Genomic DNA, 20,800 nt, shown 5'->3' with positions numbered 1-20,800 from the left:
TCCTTGTTGGAGACGCCCTGATGTGACCCTAAAAATTTCCTCCCGTTGTTTTTTTTTTTTGCAATGCAATGCCTTGCAAAAAAGGACATTTTCTCTGATGGTGTCTCCATCCACAAAGCGCACATTGGCCAAGAGTTGAGCGTGCCCACTGATGTCCGTCGACTCATCAAGTTGCAATGCAAGTTTCCCACTGCAACGTACACTATATGGACAAAAGTATTCAGACACCTGACCGTTACACCAACAGGAACTGTAATGACATTGTATTCAAATACATATATTTTAATATGGAGTTGGTCTCCTTTTTGCAGCTATAACAGCTTCCACTCTTCTTGGAAGGCTTTCCACAAGATTTTGGAGTGTTTCTGTGGGAATTTGTGCCCATTCATTCTGTAGAGCATTTATGAGGTCAGGCACTGATGTTGGACGAGAAGTCCTGGCTTGCAATCTCCGTTCCAGTTCATCCCAAAGGTGCTCGATGGAGTTGAGGTCAGGGCTCTGTGCGGGCCAGTCAAGTTCTTCCACACCAAACTCATCAAACCATGTCTTTATAGTCCTTGCTTTGTGCACTGGGGCACAGTCATGTTGGAATAGAAAAGAGCCTTCCCCAAACTGTTGCCACAAAGTTGGAAGCATAGCATTTTTTTGCAAATGGAGACTGCATGGCTAGGTGCTTGATTTTATACACCTGTGGCAACGGGTCTGATTGAAACACCTGATTTCAATAATTAACAGGTGTGGCCAAATACTTTTGTTCATATAGTGTATCGTCTTCAAAACAACACTTTCGATGTCTGCAGACATTTCATCAATGTATCTGGCAATCGTGTTATCCGAGAGGGGAACTTTGGCAATGTCTTTAACGGCATCTGTTCACAATGGCTTTGCAGGCCGATAATATTAATGTCTCTGCCACAGTGTGTGGCTTTTTTGATTTGGCCACGAGTTCAGCTACTAGGTAGCTACCTTCGAGAGCTCTCTCAGACTTTGTGGTCTTCTGCATCAAAGTTGCCTGTTTCTCAGTGTGATCACACAAACGAACAAAATAGTCTGTGTTCTTGTTTTGGAGTGACGGGTGTTTTGTTTGCAGATGGCGTTAAAGCTTGCTAGGGACCATGGCACTGTTGGATAGCTTTTCCCCGCATACTAAGCACAACGGAGTCAGTGCAGCAGGATCCCCTGTGAAAGAAAATCTAAACGACAGATAAGTGTCACTGTATTGCCTTGAGCTCACCGTTTTTGCTTTCTTTTGACCTCCACTTGTAGTGGGCTCTTCATCTGGGTTAGGTCTGGAAGGACTTTGATCAGGATCAAGTCCAGGGTCTGTATTTTTCCTCTTCAAATATTTGTCCATCTTTGTTGTTAGCGTTGTCACTTGTTCTAATGGTCTAACTGCATCTCTAATTCTATTGTCTGAAATCAACAAGGTCATTACTAATCGCGCTACCGCCACCCACAGGCATGGAAGAGTTTAAGTAGACATTGACTTTGCCTACCACCAATAGAGCAACCATAGACGCTCAACGAGAGCTGTATGAAGTCAGTTCTTTGGCGCAATTTAAGATTAATTTTTCTGGACCAATTAAGTGGAATTGGATAATTTCCCATGGCACACCTGACGATCTCTCGCGGCACAATGGTTGAAAAACAAGGGACTAGTTCATCCTAAACTTCACTGAGCAGCAGTCAAAACAACCTTGTCACCATCTATCAGTCATGGTTAATCAGTCACTGTGAGATGTCAGACAAATTTAGTGATCATTGATCGTTGTTTTTGGGACATTAAGCCACGTCAAGCTTTTTCCTTATAATGGGCGTCAATGGAGAGGAAAACACTTAATGTGAGATAAGGACCATACTCCTACGGTTTTGATTGTATGTGTGGTTCCACACAGTGGAACCACAAATGAATTTGTGGTTCCACAGTTTCCATATTATGTAAAAAATAAAAAAGAATGGGTCTTTTGGTCCCTCTTAGGTAAGGAATAACATAAAATTGCAGGTGAATTATCCGTAATTATTCTTAACTACCATCCAAAGCTTTTGTTCTTATTTTGGCATGGATACAACAGATAGGTTCATTCATTTTCCTGCCATTATGGCAGCTAAACACTGCGACTTTGGCCTAGCCTTCAGAAGTAGGGCAAAATTTGAATTGGAATGTGTGCTTTGGAGGGAAAAACCCAGACTCATATTTTGGCCACTGTGGCAAGTCACGTCATCAACATTTTAAAAAGAAGAGTGCAGTTACTGTAACAGATGTCTCCTTTGTAGTGTGCTTGTGATCTTTGTGCATTTTATTTGTGCTGAGCTGAAAAAACTCTCGGTCACTCCATTCATATGTACTGTCCCTGAAGCCTGCAATGCCAAAAGCAATGGCATCTGGTTATGAACTCCTGGGGTGTGTCATTTTGTCTAAATGAAGGCAGTCACTTGTACGTTTTCTGGGACTATAATAGTTAAATTCCTGTGATTCAGAGAGAAAGACTATTTTGGTGTGTCTGCAGAGAAGAGCCCTCCATTCCAGACCCCAGGAACCTCATTCTCCATTTTGATGGGGTGGCATACACAGTATTGAAATAGCTTTCTTTGTCAAAGATTTATCTATGGGGTCCACATATTTTTCTGATCTCAACATTCAAGGGTTTCAGGAAACAGTAATATGTTGATGACAACATAGCCACCTGTAGGCACCTGTTGATTTGTGAAGGAAGTCCTGATCAGGGTTGGAGGAGGGCTGCACCCAAGAGGTGAGTTGGCAGGACAACTTGAAGAACCATGGCCAGTGTAAGCCTGATGGGTAAGGGCCTATCCCTTGCTGTGGACTGCCGTTCACAGTCAATTATGCCTGGGCTATCAGCTGACTAAACCACCCAACTGATCTTTTTTTCAAACTTGCTAAATATGTTATCTCTGAAAAAAGTCCCAATAGATATCGAATTGGCTTTCTTCAAAATCATTCATCTGAAGGTTGGTGAGGTTTTAACTGCTGTTGAGAGGAAAGGTTATTTTTGTTGAATGATATTTACCAGAATAATTAAAAAAAAATACTAACAAAAAATCCTCAGTGAAAATACCTATAAATAGCTTATTCAGTTATTGGTTACCTGTGCTTACTATACAAAACTAGCTCATAAGTTTAACAGGGGATTTGTTAATTCTTCGCACATGCTATGAAAATTAACCTTGTTTGTAATAATTTCACAGAAGTGACATTTGTTGAGTGGACAACTTTCCATTCAGGTAAATAGTTTCTTTTTGGTGAATGCACCAGTAAAGGACACTATCATTTCTGTCCAATAGGAAGCATGCAATGGTCATTTTCCTGAAGGCAAATAATTTATAGGACCTTCGAAGTGGAGAGAGGTAACCAAAAGTGCTGTTCCATGCACATCAGTGAGACACAGTCACAGGGCTGGGCTGACCAGACCATCTGTGGCTATTGTCTCTCAATAAGTCCTGAGTTGTAGGGCACAGGTTGGAGGGGGGCACTAAAGTGTCTGTCCTCATCAGGAGGTCAAGAGGACTGTGTTGACAGGAACCAAAATGACTGACAAAAACTGTTGGACACCTTTTTTCAAGTTGTCTTCAAAGTGGATAAATATTGCCAAATATGCTTCACCCATGTTGCTGTGGAGAAAAGGTACCATTATCCATACCCTATTTCCCAAGCACTCAAAAATCCACTTGTCAGATTTATGCAATGGTCAAATACAATGCAACTGTACCGACTGAGTGTAACATAATAAGTATGGGCCTTTGAAGGAAGGGGGAAACTTTTTTATGCTTATGTTGGTTCTATTTATTTGAATTTATAAAAAGGACTGAAGTAAAAGTTTGATTTATATGACACCTGAAGAAAACTTGGCTGAATAGCAAGTTTCCAAAATGACATACAGTTGCACAATCAGTTGTGAACAGCAAACTGCAAATGAGGCATGTTGCATGACAGGAAAGAATAAGCAGGAAAAGGACAGTTTTGCACTCACTGTCTTATGCAGAAAAGCAAAACATGGAGGGGAGAGGGGCACTGCCTACTTTACCATAGTAACAGTATCTTGGCAACAACAGAGCAGAGAGGAAATTATTTTAAGATGCCTGCTCAGACTCTATCAGTCTGCAACAGCTGCAGTTGAGTTTAGAAGCTCACACACAAGGTAGAAGGGGACATCACTGGCACAGTAAGTCTCATCTTTCTTACTCATTTATTCATATCCATCCAGCCGTCCATTCAGACCTCCATGTCATCTATGGTTTTTGAAAGTTTATTTTATCTGAAAAGAGAACAAATCTTTTTTCCATTAATACACATTATCATCACATGCAGCTGTTATTTTCATCATTAGAGAAACTCAAGAATTTGTGGAAAGATGCTCCAAATCACCCGTCAGATGCTTTGGTTCTATATTTAATCATCATCAAAAATCAGCACATGATACCAAACTTTGCTTGCATGGCTTATTTCTTGAATGCAACCATAGTAATCACAGTCTAATGTCATTTTTATGCTCAGGACTGTTGTGATATTATGTGGTATTACCTAATCATAGTATGCACATAACATGAGACAGTGGGATTAACACAAAACAAGGGGCATGAAATGCAAAGAAAAGGTTTGTGCAATGAGTATACAATATACATACAATAAATGGTAACACTACTATTCTTCAGATAAAAGATTGTCATTCCATCTGTCATGCATTTTGTAGTAATGTTTTCTACTCAAAAAAGTTGTTCTCCATGTGTATATACATTTACAAGTATAGTGGCAGGAATCTTTGCAAAGCTTCTTAAGAATTAACAGCCAATACAGGCAGATGTATTTGACATTTCTGGCCATGAGGAGAGTTTCTCATAATGTGCATTCATGTCTTCACATGGAATAGAAATGCAATTATTGCCACTCAATATAAGTGTTCCTTTAGCTTAGCGCTTGTGGCTGATAATTTAATAGACTGTTAGAGTGGTTTGCTGAATAGTCTCTTATCGTAAGCTGTCCACTTGACATGCTTATGAAATCGCTATTTTCATGCCCTGTTAATTGGATGTCTAGAATGCTTGGCAGCAATTAGTTCATATGAAATGTTTACAGCTAGAGAAACCCAATAACATTCAATGGTTTGCTCATTTAACGACACTGATAACTTACCAGAGGCATACAAGTAAAATTAGACATTAAAAGTAGAAGATTGACAGAAGAGATGACTTATTTGACAACATGCCAATATTTCTTGAAACATTTCTATGTGGGTGTATAGTACATGTGTGTGTTCCTCACAAGATTTCCAATGTCAAACATAAATTGTTATATAATGTATAATTATGATAAGGGATCACAGCCCTGATCAGTCAGCAGTAATGCTTATCTCTGCTTTCTCTCGGAGGGGTGCACTCCATCCCTGTCTTGTCTGACTCTGTTGGCACAGTCTTCTTTCAGGCAGCTGCGTTGGGCCCCAAAACTGCCCAAAGGAAGACAGAGAGAGAGTGGGAGAGAGAGGGGTCATAGGAGGAGGAGCTCAGACTGAAGCACACCTGACTGACAGCGATCTCATTCCTGAGCTGGTGAAGGAGAAGGCTCATCATGGGCTCCAGCTCCTCCTCCTATGCCCCAAAAACCATCTACTTGGATGTAGATGGAAAAGTCCAGAAGGTGAGTCACACAGAACCCTGCAACCATGCATGTAATCAAGCTTCAGTATATGTATGTGTGTGTGTGTGTGTGTGTGTGTGTGTGTGTGTGTGTGTGTGTGTGTGTGTATATATATATATATATATATATATATATACACATATATATATATATACAGTCCCTGACATATAGCCCCTGACAAAACTCTTGTCGCTTATCCAAGTTGTAGGAACAACAAATAATAACTTGACTTGTAGTTGATCAATTGGAATCAGAAATGGCTTATATGAAAGGCAAAGGCCTCTAGATGATGCTCATTATACCAAAATAAAGTCTTGTATCATTCATTGAGTTTTCTCATTTAATGAGGACAGAAAGGTCAGATTTTGCTTGGACAAAAGTCTTGTCGCATACAAAAATAATGTACGGTAGAAATTATAATTTATTTTGAATACACAAACATGCTACAATAACATCAGAACATAAAGTCATGATGCCTTGGGAAAAAGAATTAATATTGTGTATGACTCCCATGAGCTTGGAGGACTGCATCCATACGTCTCGGCAATGACTCAAATAACTTGAAGTCATCTGGAATAGCAAAGAAAGCAGTCCTGCAAGACTCCCAGAGTTCATCAAGATTCTTTGGTTTCATCTTCCAAGCCTCCTTACCCCAGACATGCTCAATAATGTTCATGTCTGGTGACTGGGCTGGCCAATCCTGGAGCGCCATCCTGCTGAAGAATTTGCCCTCTATTGTGGTTTGGAATGTAATGGGCAGCAAGAATTTCTTGATACTTCAGGCTGTTGATGTTGCCATCCACTCTGCAGATCTCTCGCACACCCCCATACTGGATGTAACCCCAAACCATGATTTTTCCTCCACCAAACTTGCCTGTTTTCTGGGTGAATCTTGGGTCCATGCGGGTTCCAACAGGTCGTCTGCAGTATTTGCGGCGATTGGGATGCAGTTCAATGGATGATTCATCAAAAAAATCAATTTTCTGCCACTTTTCCACTGTCCATCCTTTCTCCAAGCTGTGGGCCTTGCCAAATGCAACACGGTTTTTTAGTTGTCTTCTGTTTAATGCTGGTTTGTGAGCACTAATTTGGCCATGGAGACCACTGCGTGAGAGAATTCAACAAACTGTTCTTGTAGATACAGAGGTTTCTGGTGACCAGTTCTCATGTAGCTCTGCTGCAGTTGAAAAAGGGCTGGCCCTGGACTGTCGAAGCAACAAACGGTCCTCTCGAACAGTTGTCTTACAGGGTCTGCCTGACCTGGGCTTGTCATGAACTTCACCAGTTTCTTCAAATCTTTTTCTTATCCTCTCCACTTGACGTTTGGATACATTGAAGATGTCTGCCACCTCAGCAGCAGACTTGGTCTTCAGGCTCTTGATGATCAGCACTTTGGTCTGTGGTTGAATCTTTGGCATGTTGTGAGAGGTCAGGTTGAGCTTCACATGAAGGTCTGGTGTGCTGGGGTTCTTTTTATACACACCTGGGAATGTGTTCATTACAGTATTTGTCACAGGTGAAGCTCTAATCTGTGATTGGTTGAATCATTTAAATACGCGACAAGACTTTTGTCCAAGCAAAATCTGACCTTTCTGTCCTAATTAAATGAGAAAACTCAATGAATGATACAAGACTTTATTTTGGTATAATGAGCATCATCTAGAGGCCTTTGCCTTTCATATAAGCCATCTCTGATTCCAATTGATCAACTACAAGTCAAGTTATTATTTGTTGTTCCTACAACTTGGATAAGCGACAAGACTTTTGTCAGGGACTGTATGTGTGTGTGTGTGTGTGTGTGTGTGAGTAGTATATTCCAGTTATGAGAATCACATGTGAATAATTTGATTCCGTTAGCATTAGATTCTTCTCTCAGTTTTTAATGGATAAAATAAATGTTTAAATTGTTTTTCTTTGAGTGAAAATTGTGTGAAATTATTTCAAGTATTTCATATATATATATTAGACTGTACTTGGCTAACAGGGATGCTATCAATAATCAATGGAGGGAGATGAGGAGATTGTTCAGTGTACCTATGAGAGTAAGTGGGGACAGAGAAGACTGCCACTGACAACCACACTGAACATGATTGTAATCTTACTCTAATATGCACCTGATATGCCCAAGAGCAGGGATGTGGCAGAGTTCCTTTCTGTTCGTCCATCTTTCTGCTGCTTCTCATAGATCTGGCTGGCTATAGTGGAAGGTTTATTCTAGAACATTCTGGAACACTATAGAACACTTGAAAACTAGAGGGGTTGTGGTTTGTAATAAGAGGTTCTAGTGCTGTCTCACTTCCTATGCAAGCAATGAAAGCTCTGTTATAGATTATCTCACTTCAAGAATTCTCATAATAAGCCAGTATATCAGAACACATATAGCTTAACTTTCAATATGAAGCACCCAAATGCTGAATTTCTCTTCATAATTAAGGGAAATTATGTCATAACAGTATTATGGTAATAACTTATGGGAGCCAAAGTCACTCTAGAGTGTTTACTCATTAAATTATTCTTTCCTAATGTTTCTGTTCCTATTTCTTTCCATAGGCAGCTAATTAGCCATACACAATTGAATAAACTATATACAATTAAACAAAGGAAGTACAAACATTAATGCTTGTAATTGTTGGAGTTGTTTTTTGACACCCATGGCCAGACAGGGTTTGTTACTTTGCTAGCTCCAGTTCTCCTGTGTAGGGTATATTTATAACTGTAATGACTATTCAAATCCTCATTTACATTTGATTTATTTAGCTGGCCCAATGGCTCAATAGCTTCCACACAGTGAAGGAATCTTCAAAGCAGTGGCTGCTCGTTCTTTATACAAGCTTAGCCAAGAGTCAGAAATTATCCCATGTCGTGACAGCATAACTTCAACAACTTTCTTGAAAAAGGAACACTAATTTGAATCTTTTTGTTGGTAGGGCAGTGCACAGACATACAGTTCGTACAATCTGGTAAACGCTTTGCTCCAGAGCTCAGCAGCCAAGGTAGCTCATTATAATTTTCCAATTAATTGTGATGAGGTTCATTTGTGGTTTGTGAAATTGCCTTCATTTTGTTTAGTCATCCACTCTGGCTTTTACGAAAAAACATAAATGTTAAAATACAAAATTCAAATATGAAAGTGCAAGGGATATATTTTCTTATATCTCAAAATCAATTGCATGTATTAGAAAAAATATCAATTACCTCCTCTTTCAGAAATGGAATTTTAAAATTTCACATATATTTGACATACAGTATATTGCACAGTGAGAAATCTATCCTATAGCATTGGCATAACATATCATATGTGTAAGTGCCTATACTTTTGTGCCTATGTATACTTTAATCTGACAATATATCCCTTATACTCAAGACGTATGTCTTTTCACCAAGGCCCTCTTTGAAAAGCAGCCGACTGAATGTATGTGCATGACCTGCTTGATGGAGTTGTTCAGATGAAATGAGGGTAGGTCGTATGTCCAGGTGCTTGTGACAGAGGGTTTGCAGCGACAGCTGGAGTGAGCATGTTCATTCTCTGACACCTCTGCCTGTCAGAAGGTGCACCTTTGCACTGCAGAAACCTTTCGTTTCTGCTGCACCATCCGTGCGTGTAAGCATAATTTTTAAATGAATCACATATTAATATCAATATTGCAATATTAACATCATGCATGTGCTTTACTGCTTGTCACCAACCTGATTACATCAGGAGCTGACCAGCGTAAACCAGAGTACATAACCAATGTTTTTTTTTTTTTTAATTGTACTTGAATTGTTATATTTGAATTTTCCAGCCTCACATGCTGTTGTGCCCCTCACATGTTTGTCACATACATATTCGGTCGCTTCACAAAAGGTACATGGGTTGAGCCCAGATACCTGTGGGTAAACAACATGAATATGGATGTGATTGGTTCATTACCTCTGACTCAGCCATATCTCTCACTCATTTGTAAACATGGCGTGTTGTTACTTCACATGTTAGAGCGTGTCCGAGTTAATATTCTCCTTCCCATGATGCCACCACGAAAATGCTGTTGCTTACTTCTCTCTGTAATTTTTACTTACATGTTGCAGCTAACGTTCCAGCAACTTTGTTCTGTTATTAACACAAAATTGAGTTAAACTGACACTACCAAACTCATAATGTTGTGACAAAGTGACAAAAATATTTCACCATTTTTAGACAGCCATTGATTATGAGTCCCTGTGTCTGTTTGGGATGGGGAGATAAATGTTTCTCTGGTTTTAGGTGGTTTTCAGTCGACACTGCAGCCCATGTGATATCCGAGAACTGCTCTGCTCTTCCTCTAGCATCGCCAGGTCAGAGACATTTCACACACTGCTCTCACACACTCACTCACTCATTCATTCATTCACTTTGACACTCTTTCTCACTCACTCTCCTCACTCTTTCACTCTGGTCCCTGTGGTCACTCAATCACTGACTGACAATCAAAATAATGTTCGTTCTCACTGTGCGTTTGCGTACAGAGATATGCAGCGAGCTAAACATTCCTCCAAAAAGTAGCCGAGACAGGAGTTTGCTTCAGCTGTATTTAATGGAGTGACTTTTTGTGAAACTGTAAAACAGTATAAAGGTATAATCAATTTCTTGTAATAACAAAGTTTTTTCCTATCAAATAAAGTACCAAGTAAACCAGACATCCAAGTCTTCAACTAATGTAGTTTCCACTGAATGTAAATAATGCTACACACTCAGAAGTGGATGCTACCTAGTATTAATGCTCAACTTAGGCGCTACCAACAGAAATGCCCAAACATAAACAGACAGTATTGTAATTATTACAGCTGATAAGCACAACAACGCATGAAATACTGTAAATATTGTAAATAACGTAACGTAGTTTGGCTAGCTTTATGTAAACAGCAGCTTCACATAGCATTCTCAACCACAGCAAATGCGTAGCTAAAATGGGAAAACATCTTCCTCAAATAGCAACAACACATGACTAACAACAACTTAAGAAACACACCACTTACAGATTATGATCCTCAAAGGCACAAATGAAGTGGATGCAAGACGATGTAAAATTGCTGCATTCCCTAGGAAATCTTTAACAAAATGTCTGATTGAAACGCAAAAACTATACAAACTTAAACAATACGAATAACGCCAGCAGGGGGCTCCAAAAACAGCACTGCTGGAGGCAGGATAAATGTAATGAATGACACAGACTGGTTGATATTTTTAATAGGAAACATTTGCATCCAATTGGTGCAGTTCTTTAGTAATATCCTTGCACTCAGAGTTGTTTACAAAGCCAAATTGTTTGCAACACAAAAATTGTGTCTTGGCCTGTCCTTTTACAGTCTCTTTGGAATGGGCTGTTAGCTTGCTCTTTTCACATGACATTTGATTTAATTTTACTTGGCTCACAGCTGCAAAAGAATATCTAGTTCTATGTGAGCACTGTGGCCTCCTGATGCAGTCCCTGTGCTGTGTTCATATCTCTGGTATTGGTAATTCTGTGGTTTTATGTCTGTTCTGTGAGCTCCTCTTCCTCTCAGGAAAGCCAGGCGCAGAAGTAATGCTTACAGTACATGAGGGGCTTGGGATCTTAACATGTTTCTGTGCTTGTTTTCAGAAATACTGCCATAATGCTGGTGGACCCAGAGGGAGCCCTGGTCTCTATTGATCCCACCATGCCTGCCAACACTCCCAAGTAACTGACAGCTCTTTTCTCTTTCCTGTTCACATTGCATGGTTATAATCAGTATTGACTCTCATTGCTCTCATTCAGTCTAACCACAAAGGAGTATGTCCTTAACTCTTACTAACACTTACCTACATTTGTTACACAACATGCATTTGGTTGTTCCTGAAATTACACTCACATAATGCAACAGTGCAGTCCTGTGTTCTTTTTTAATACAGTAAAAAAGCAGATGATTATTATAGTGTAAGAAGGGAAATGTCTGATTTGTCTGCTGAGAGGGATTATATCTGTGTAGAGTACATTGATATTTTGGTCTGATTTTCTTTCTATATCACAGCTCCTTGTACAAGGTCATGCCTTTATCCACTGGTCAGCTGGGAGGTAATGTGCAAGACAGTCATCTCTGTCCTCTGTCACTGTTACACTCCTGTTTTACTGCAGGAAAACAGCACTAAGCACTAAGCCACACAAAGAATTTAGCTGAGTTGATTTGTGCATGTGCAAAACACATCCAATATACTAACATGGGACAGCACTGTCACTAGCATGTGTGTCTCTCTTTGCAGAGAAGGAAGACATGTTTCAGAATGTGCTGTCTCAGGTGGCGGAACAGTTTAGCAGGTAATGCATCCCCTGTGCACAGTACATAGTAGGGCACCTCTATTGCCTTGCACTTTATGATCTTTCTAAGAACATAATTGGCCAAAATGTGAAATTGTAAGGAATATTGAATGTAAGTCAAAATGTTTTGCACATATTTCAATTATTGCCACTATATTTTACAAATGTACAAAGATAAAAGCAACAACTGTTGACATGATGAATGTCATATTTTGACATTGGTTTGGATATGTCCGTATAGGGTTTCCAACTTCCTGAAATGGAAGGAACAGGGAGTATGAAATAAGGAACGGGGGGGGGGGTGTTGGACTGAGGAGCTCTGACTACTGTGGACCTATAACAAATATAACAGGTCTTACACCTGCATTACCCTTCAGTAGTAGACTTACTATATCTAAAGATAACATAAAAATGCCAACATACTTGGTTGTGAGAAGTCCTATACATAACGACATCAAGGAAACTGCAATGGCTTCAACCGTTTACCAGACATGTATCTACAGGCCCATGTGTCAAGCAAACACACAAACCTGCATTTGATCAGTTTTGTATTTCTGAGCAATTGGATTGTAAATCCAATTGGATTGCCAAAATATCTCCAAACTACTGAAGTTGAGTGACCTTTATTGTCGGCGATGTCTTCGTCCTTCGAGCTGGTCATGGGCACTGCTTTCTCTTTGATGTCACTCATTTCACTTATTTTGCTTATTCCTCTCCAACCACAAGCCTGTCAGCCACTGTGCCTGTAAACAGTACCACGTGCTGGCCTGAATTTATACCTCTCACCGTGCAACCTAACTTACGCAGTACATACCTCTCTTCCTGCGACATGATTGGCAGTTTGTGATTCATTTCTGTGCATACTATCTAAGCATGGAAAGTAATTATATCGAACATTTGTTATATTTCTATCGAGGAAAACTATATCATGATAATTATTGTTATCATTTTATCTCCTAGCCCTTTTTGAATAAAACAGACCTGGTATTATGAAAGAATTTCAATCACTATAGCTGTCAGGTGTATCGTAGCAACACTGACATTCTCTGTTTGGGTAGTGGAACATAACATGACAGACAGAAGGAAACCCTGCTGCTCTCCCTCAGCCTATATCTTACAAATCGTCCTGTCTTAATAGTCTAACCTGTAATATGCTATTTCTCTCCCATAGATTTGCACTGAATTGATTCTCTAAAATACGGAACAAAGCGCATCCCGTATCAGTTCAATACAGAACACGTCTTTTAGTTTCCAATTACGAGATGATTCCGTATTTATATACGGTTGGCAACCCTATCGTATCGTCTAATTCATTCAGAAAGCAGCACTGACTGTCAGATTCAGACTGACATGAGAGAGAAGGGGAAATCTGTCCCTTCTGTCCTTGTCTCAACATTTCACTGTAACAGTTGAGCAGGAGGAATCCAGACAGAGAGATCACACAAAAACACAGACAGGTTTAAAAGCATGGGCGTAATTTATGGTAGGGACGGTGGGGATATGTCCCTACCACTTTTCTGATTACCAAACAAAAATAGTTAGGCATATTAACGTTATACTAGTAGCGAGTATACTTAGCTAACATTATGTCCCCACCACTTTCCGAATCAAACCTACACCCTTGTTTAAAAGACAAAGAATCTTTACTAGTGACCAGAAACAACCTTAGGGCACAGAAAAGCATACAAGGCAGGGTAGCTCAAAACTGAACATTGAACAAAGAAACAGGCAGGGCTTATATAGAACACAAAACACATTACTAGACTAACTACATACAGGTGAAAAAGTTTTAATTATATTAGGCAAGGTACAGACAGGCAGAAGGGCCCTCTGATGGAAAATTGGGGAAGCAGCAGGCAACCGGACCCCAAAGGCAGTTACGAGGACGCCCGCTGGTTGTTGCGGGGAGAAGTCTCTGAAACCCTGACACTCACATATCGTCCTCCACTCATTGGCCCTCTGTCTGCAGAGATTCACATGAGCATGGCCATTGGTTGGGCCCCAGCAGTAAAGGAATGGGCGCGGTCTCTTTCTGTCACAGGGCTTTCCGAATCAACGAACTGAAGACTGAGGTGACCAACAGACTTGCCATGCTGGAGAAGAGAGTAGAGTGTGAGTGACAGCTCCCTTGCCTTTCGTACCATGGAACCTTTCACACTTTCCACGATGCGTGTGCGGTCAGTTGGCTATGGAGAAACTGCTGTTCTCACATAGGGCTGCTCTGATTGACTGTTTCAGTGGAGGGGCTCAAGGTGGTGGAGATAGAAAACTGCAAGAAGGACCTCAAGAAGCTGCGGGATGAAATGGCCTCCAGAGGAGGGGGAAGGTGAGACCGCTGAGCGGGAGTCATCATAGGGGGTCATCACTGCCACCCAGCCTATGCGTAAACCGCTCTGTTGAATATTTGATTGAATCGGTCTAATCCCCGCTCTTGTTGTGGAGGAAGAGGTGCAATAACTTAAGGAATTTTATTTGTAATCTGTAGGTTGCAGGTTGTTGCATGTGTAAAATGTAAGACAAGTCACCTCAATGAGGGCAGCTTCAAAACCATGCTCAAAAAAAAAAAAAAAAATCTAAGCCAGTGGTTCTCAACCAGTGTGGCAGTGTGCCGTGGAATTTTGAGGAACCCGATGCGTTTTTTTTACAGGTGTGTGTGTGTGCACTTATACTCTGTGAAAAGACTGATGTTTTATATTGTGCTATTAACCCTTTCGCACGTAACTTATTTTCATGTGGGTGTTACCTTACATGGTTCGCATTTGCGATATTTTTTAACGTTAAATCACTGTTTCCTCAAAGCTAAAATTAGCTAGAATTTTTCCAATCTAGTGTTCTAATCGCACCGGTTTTAGCATACGCGCTAAACAGCTAACCACACCGGTGTGACCGTACGTGTGAAAGGGTTAATGCAGTAATATTTTGTATTATTTTATTTATTTTATTTTAGTATGTTGCTGTTCTTGATGCCGCACTATGTCGGACAAGTTCTTGCTCCGATGCACTTCAATGCATTTTTAATAAATTATACTATTACGTGTCTGATTTAACTATCTGTTTGGTAATTAGGCCTATTTGACAGGCTGCTGTAGTGCAATATGGGTCAAATCTCGCTAATGACATTATAGCCTAACATAATGTGTGTGACATTCTTCATAATTGATAATCAACTTTAGGTTGGTGTGCCTTGATGTTCTGGATGACCTTTGATGTGCCTTAGCCCCAAAAAACCTCTAAGCTGTCTGTCTGAATTCACTGTGGCTGGAGTTGAGTTCTAGATCAGTTCTATGTTAGCAGAGTGAACTTGTTCAAACTAACTGTCTCCTTGTCAACTAGGACTAAATATTTAAAGTGACTGTTTAGTATTCCAATAATGTTTTACAATGAAACTGCTGACATTGCTGTTGCTGAACTTAAAGAGATCCAGGATGGCTGGGTGCTCATAAATATTTATTAGCTGTAACACTGTTACTTGCATGACTCTGACTCTAATGCTATAGGTATGCGTAGAATTGTTGTAACAGCCAATTATTCAGAGCCAAAAATCTGTCTGTTCATGAATATTTATAAGAACACCTATAACCAGAACTCTGTGTTGCAAGTGGAACACTATAGTAGTGAATGCAGAGGGTGTGGTCCCACTGTTCACCCTGATGTTCAGTGTATCAGTGCTTCACTCCAAACATGAGTGAAGAGTGACCAATCAGAGAAACAAAGAGCCTTCACTTCATTAGATGATGAAGTGAAGGCTGAGCAAAAGAGGACCTGAAATCCTGGAAGGCAGAAGCCAAAGCGTGAAAACTGTGTGGTTCTTCTTTGCCTCAGTGCCTCTTTTTATTTCATTAGGGTAAACTGCACCTGCAAATACAACTTCTCTGATGATGGGAAGAAACTCTCTCCAAGACGTGATGTTCCAAGCTACCCAAAGGTAAGAGGAGAGAAGTGAGATAATATTGAGATTAATTTCTTTGTTTTTTGGCTATGGTGCACTGAAGCAGTATATCAGAATCTCGGTTTTATTCCTTTCTGATGTCCACAGTACACACTGTCCCAGGAGACTATAGAAGCCCTGAAGAAGCCCACATTTGATGTATGGCACTGGGAACACAATGAAGTTAGTCTCGTTCAGACTGACACGTGACCGTGCTCCTATAAGCATGGCTTTCCTCTTTATTGTATTAATGTGATCAGATGACTCTTTGTTTAGTGTGCTCACATGCTGAGCTGACCATGGTCTTTATTGCTTATACTGCTTACATGCTCAGCTGACAGCAGGTTTATTGTACATGGTTTTGCTCCCGAGTTGACCTGTGGTCTTGTTTTTGTGTGGTCATGATCTCGAGTTAAACATAGCCTTACGTATATAGCTTGTGTTGTTGAGGTCACTGTAATGTTATTGCACATTGTTTCAGATGCTGAGCTGCCTGGAGTATATGTACCATGACTTGGGCTTGGTGAAGGAATTCAACATGAACCCCATTACACTAAAACGTTGGCTGGTAACATTTAAACTGCAACTTTTTATTATCAAGCAAACCTGAAATTGTGCAAAATTACAGAAATCATCAAAGACACTGATGAATAAATAATTTTTGTTAAACCTTGTCACATTTTTTAAACCTTTTCTAGCAGGAAAAATTACATTGTTACATCAAACACTGGACCGTGGACTGCCATCACTTTAATTCAGGTTTTGCATCTTACTGCGGTTGTATCTGCTTTTGCTGATGCAGCTCAGCATTCAGGAAAACTATCGCAACAACCCGTTCCACAACTTCCGCCACTGTTTCTGCGTCAGCCAGATGATGTACGGCATGATCCACCTGTGTAGCCTTCAGGTGAGGGGCAGGCAAGGTAATCTGCAAAAACGGGGGAGGGGGGAGCATAGCAGTTGTGGAATAGGCTGAAAACATGCAGGCTGTTTTCGTCCTCAGGAAAAACTCACCCTGACCGATATGGGCATTCTCATGACAGCCGCAGTGTGTCACGACCTGGACCACCCAGGGTACAACAACACGTGAGTCCCTCAGCTGCCTGTATCTGTTTCCAAGAGCCTCCTCACGTGTTTTGTGCTCTGTGATGTCGTAGTAAGGAAAATGTTGGTGTCTGATAATAGAATTTATACTTACAATATAAATTCCTAGAACTTCTACAGTTGACTGGCCATGCAGTCCGTTGCATTGTCTACCCAGTTGGATTCCCTTGGCTGTCTTTAAAAGAGAACTGAATTCTTCATTTGATCTTTGTTGTTAAATAAAGGACAATTAAATAAAAATCCCTAAATCACTGACCTGAACCATAAATAAATACCACTAATTAATATATTCTAGGGGGAATCCATTTGGGTGGCAAAGACCACAAACTTATTGTTGCTCCTTCAGGCATTATTATTAAATATTTATCTAAAGTAAGACTCTTTTCAGACACCCCTTTTTCAGGAAACTTGGGAAATCAATTAGCCTAAAAATAAAGTAAAAGTTCCAATGAAAAAAACTTAATCAAATGGCAAAAAATAAGAATGTTGTAATGACATCACAAAATAAAACATATTTCCATAGACAACAGACCCCTTTTGGCCTATATTGCAGATGGATTACATTTAAGGTCATTTTCTTGTAAGCAGGACTTTTACACATTGTTTTGTACTACATAGTATGAGCAATTATCGTAACAGGAATGACAGTGAGGTATACAAAAAGATGTGCATAAATTTAAATAATTTCCTTATGATTGTACTCCACTTTGCAAAGCCTAGGAGGAATTTCCAGTTGTTCACAATTTGGCCTCCCAACCTTGCAAAAAATAAAATAAAAAAAATTAACGGTGTTGCAGAATTTGCAGAAAAAAGTGCCTGTGTACAGTATATGTAACCCTACCATGGACATCCCCCAGTCACACATGAAGGCTGCTGCCCTCTTGTCCCTTTCTTCCCACCAGGTACCAAATCAATGCCCGCACTGAGCTGGCAGTACGCTATAATGATATCTCCCCTCTGGAGAACCACCACTGTGCCGTGGCCTTCCAGATCATCTCCCTGCCTGAGTGCAACATCTTTGCCAATGTCGAACCCGAGGCCTTCAAACAGATCCGGCAGGTACGCTTGGAGGCAAAGGGCTTCCCCACCTTTGCCCTCCTTAATGCCAATGTCCAACCAGTACAGCTGCACTCAGGTGACTGTGGGTTAAGTGTGGTGAGTGTGGTGTAGAAGGAATAGGGTTTGTAACTGAAAGGTTGCTGTTTGGATTCCCAGGTGGGCCACTGTTGTTGTTCAATTGAGCAAGATATTCAGTGGCTGTAAATCTGGCTGTACAAATGGGTAACATGAATGTTATAAGTTATGTAGGTTGCAGGGGTAAGAATATCCGCTAAGCAAATGTAATATAATAAAAATTTAGGAGGCTGGCAGATGCCACATTGCTGTGTTTCTTGTCCGTGATGATTGTTGATCTTACATGTAATCAGGGGAAAGGCAACCTTGTTTAGGTTTTTGTAAGCAAACTAATATTGGAAGAAGAGTGTGTATTTGATCTTTGTGAGAATGGCTGTGATATCTGTAATGTTGAAGGCCATCATTACTCTAATCCTGGCAACTGACATGGCGAGGCATGGAGAGATACTGGACTCCTTCAAACAGAAAGTGGACAACTTTGACTTCACAAATGAGGAGCATGTCAGATGTGTACGTATGCCACATGTAGTCATCCCCAATGTCATGTGATGTACTGCAGTAACCCTGGCTCTTCTTTGACTTGTGATAAACATTGTCTTGTTATTTAGTGTAATTCAATTTGCACACAAGAAAGCCATGTTTGTGACTGCCTGCAATGATAATTATATTACTCTCTCTCTCCTCTCACTCTCTCACTGTGTGTGTTGGTATCTGTATGCGCATGGTTACTTGGGTATGTTCTTGCATGTATGTATGTGTGTATGTGTGTGCACATGCATGCATGTGTGCCTTTGTAAATATGTATATGTATGTGGGTGCATGTGCATGTGTATGTAAATGCACGTTTACATGCATGCATGCGTGTGCATGTATGTGTGTGGATGTGCATGTGTGCATGGGTGCAGCTGAAGATGGTTTTGATCAAGTGCTGTGACATCTCTAACGAGGTGAGACCCACAGAGGTGGCTGAGCCATGGGTGGACTGCCTGTTGGAGGAGTACTTCATGCAGGTGAAAAAACTCAATATGTCTGCTGCAAAAATTAAAAACACATCAAAGTGGAGGATAGAATAACAAGGTATTCCTTCTCCTCTCTCACCCACTGTCTTGCAGAGTGACCGAGAGAAGTCTGAGGGGCTCCCCGTGGCTCCCTTCATGGACCGGGACAAAGTGACCAAGCCCACAGCTCAGATCGGCTTCATTAAATTTGTCCTCATCCCCATGTTTGAGACAGTCATGAAGGTGTGTGAGCATGTGATTGAGAGAGAAGGGAAGATGCAACCTCAGTTGAACACACGGCATTAAGTTGTCATTTCCCCTCATTCATTATAATTTTTTTTATTTTATTTATTTGCTTGGCAGACATCTTTACCCCTGGTAATGCGCATAGCTTACAATAGGGGTGGGACAAAATATCGATACGGGAATATATCGTATTACTTCCTCTTGCGATATGTTATCGATATACTGGCGCCAAATATTGATATTTTTATGAAAACATGAAACACTAAACGGATTCCCCCACCAATCTGACTTACCAGAGTCACTATTTCATGACTCCTCGTGGTGGCGCATATCAAATGAATGAGGATAAACTTGCAGTGAAGAAATGCGCACAACTTCTCTTTCTCAGTTCTCCCTGGAAATGAGACCTGTCCAACTCAATTTCGGTAAGTAACGCTGACTAAACGGTTCGGATGGCAGAGACTGTTGTTTTATAAGTAGCTAGCTTCAGTTGAGTAGTTGGCCAACTTAGCTAGGTAGCTCCTTCTGTCTAAATTGACTATTCTGTGTGATTAGGCATTTAAACAAGAGCTTATCTACCTAACATTATCCAAAAAAGAGAAAGTGGTTAAAGCATCACAGTCTCAGCTCGAATTTGTCGTTGGTTCCCCTTAGCAATTACTTAACTAACTGACCACCCTGAACGTAGCTCCAGACCTACACCGAGGTGGTATTAGCTAGCTAACTTGCGAATTTACATCTTTACATTGCATAATTCTTAAACTTGCAGACGTTCATTTTAATAACTCTTTATGGTTAATTTGATGGCCTACTTAGTTACATTATTATCGGACAGCTGACCGCCATAAAGACAACTGTAGGATTAGTTGGCTTAGATAGGGCTGGGTGATATGGCCTATAGTACCAAGGTGGGTATGTCATCACTGGTTCTTGGCTGGTGTCAGAAGTAAATTCCCTATGGGAAATTACAGTGGGCTTCGCACACTATCCATCTTTTCTCAAGTTCGGATTCATTTCAGGAGCTGGGAATTTCCCAAATTAACCTGTTCGGTGTGAGGATATATTTGAACTCATCAAATGTTTCGATATTTTCCGAAAATGTTAAGATTTAAGACTTGTAGTTCGAGTTGTAGTCAATTTTTCAAACGACATATCCAATAGAGCAATGTGGGGGGAACGTCCTGACAAATCAGATACCACCATCTCATCCGGGCATTCTGGCTGGGATGTTACGTTTAGAAAACCATTGGCTCTGAACCCAGCTAGGTTTGCTAGTGGACAACGAAGACAACAGTTGGTAGTTAGCTAGCTAACAGACAACCGTAATCGTTATAAAATGGTTCAGTGCTTTGTCCCGGACTGCAGCCACCGTACATATGTAAACGACTGCAAATTTTTCAGGTTTCCAAAATGCCCCATGGCATAGTTTTACATTATGGAAACCATG

At 40.5% G+C, this 20,800-nt stretch overlaps 1 protein-coding gene across 1 annotated transcript; it reads left to right on the top strand.

Moving 5' to 3' along the window:
- The first annotated feature begins 4,131 nt into the window (after positions 1 to 4,131).
- Positions 4,132 to 19,716, top strand: LOC118774607 (high affinity cGMP-specific 3',5'-cyclic phosphodiesterase 9A). Its single transcript, XM_036523976.1, has 17 exons — positions 4,132 to 4,181; positions 5,427 to 5,650; positions 9,894 to 9,964; positions 11,251 to 11,328; positions 11,660 to 11,703; positions 11,889 to 11,943; positions 13,985 to 14,055; positions 14,182 to 14,269; positions 15,787 to 15,868; positions 15,980 to 16,054; positions 16,353 to 16,439; positions 16,674 to 16,778; positions 16,875 to 16,957; positions 17,878 to 18,034; positions 18,506 to 18,619; positions 19,015 to 19,119; positions 19,222 to 19,716. The coding sequence occupies exons 2-17, from the start codon at positions 5,582 to 5,584 to the stop codon at positions 19,411 to 19,413; spliced, it is 1,476 nt and encodes a 491-aa protein (XP_036379869.1). The 5' UTR covers positions 4,132 to 4,181; positions 5,427 to 5,581; the 3' UTR covers positions 19,414 to 19,716.
- The last annotated feature ends 1,084 nt before the right edge of the window (positions 19,717 to 20,800 follow it).

This window comes from Megalops cyprinoides, chromosome 3 (assembly GCF_013368585.1).
Source record: "Megalops cyprinoides isolate fMegCyp1 chromosome 3, fMegCyp1.pri, whole genome shotgun sequence".
In the NCBI taxonomy this organism is placed as follows: domain Eukaryota; kingdom Metazoa; phylum Chordata; class Actinopteri; order Elopiformes; family Megalopidae; genus Megalops; species Megalops cyprinoides.
The sequence above is the reverse complement of the archived record's forward strand: the minus strand, read 5'-3'. Positions and strand labels throughout refer to the sequence as shown.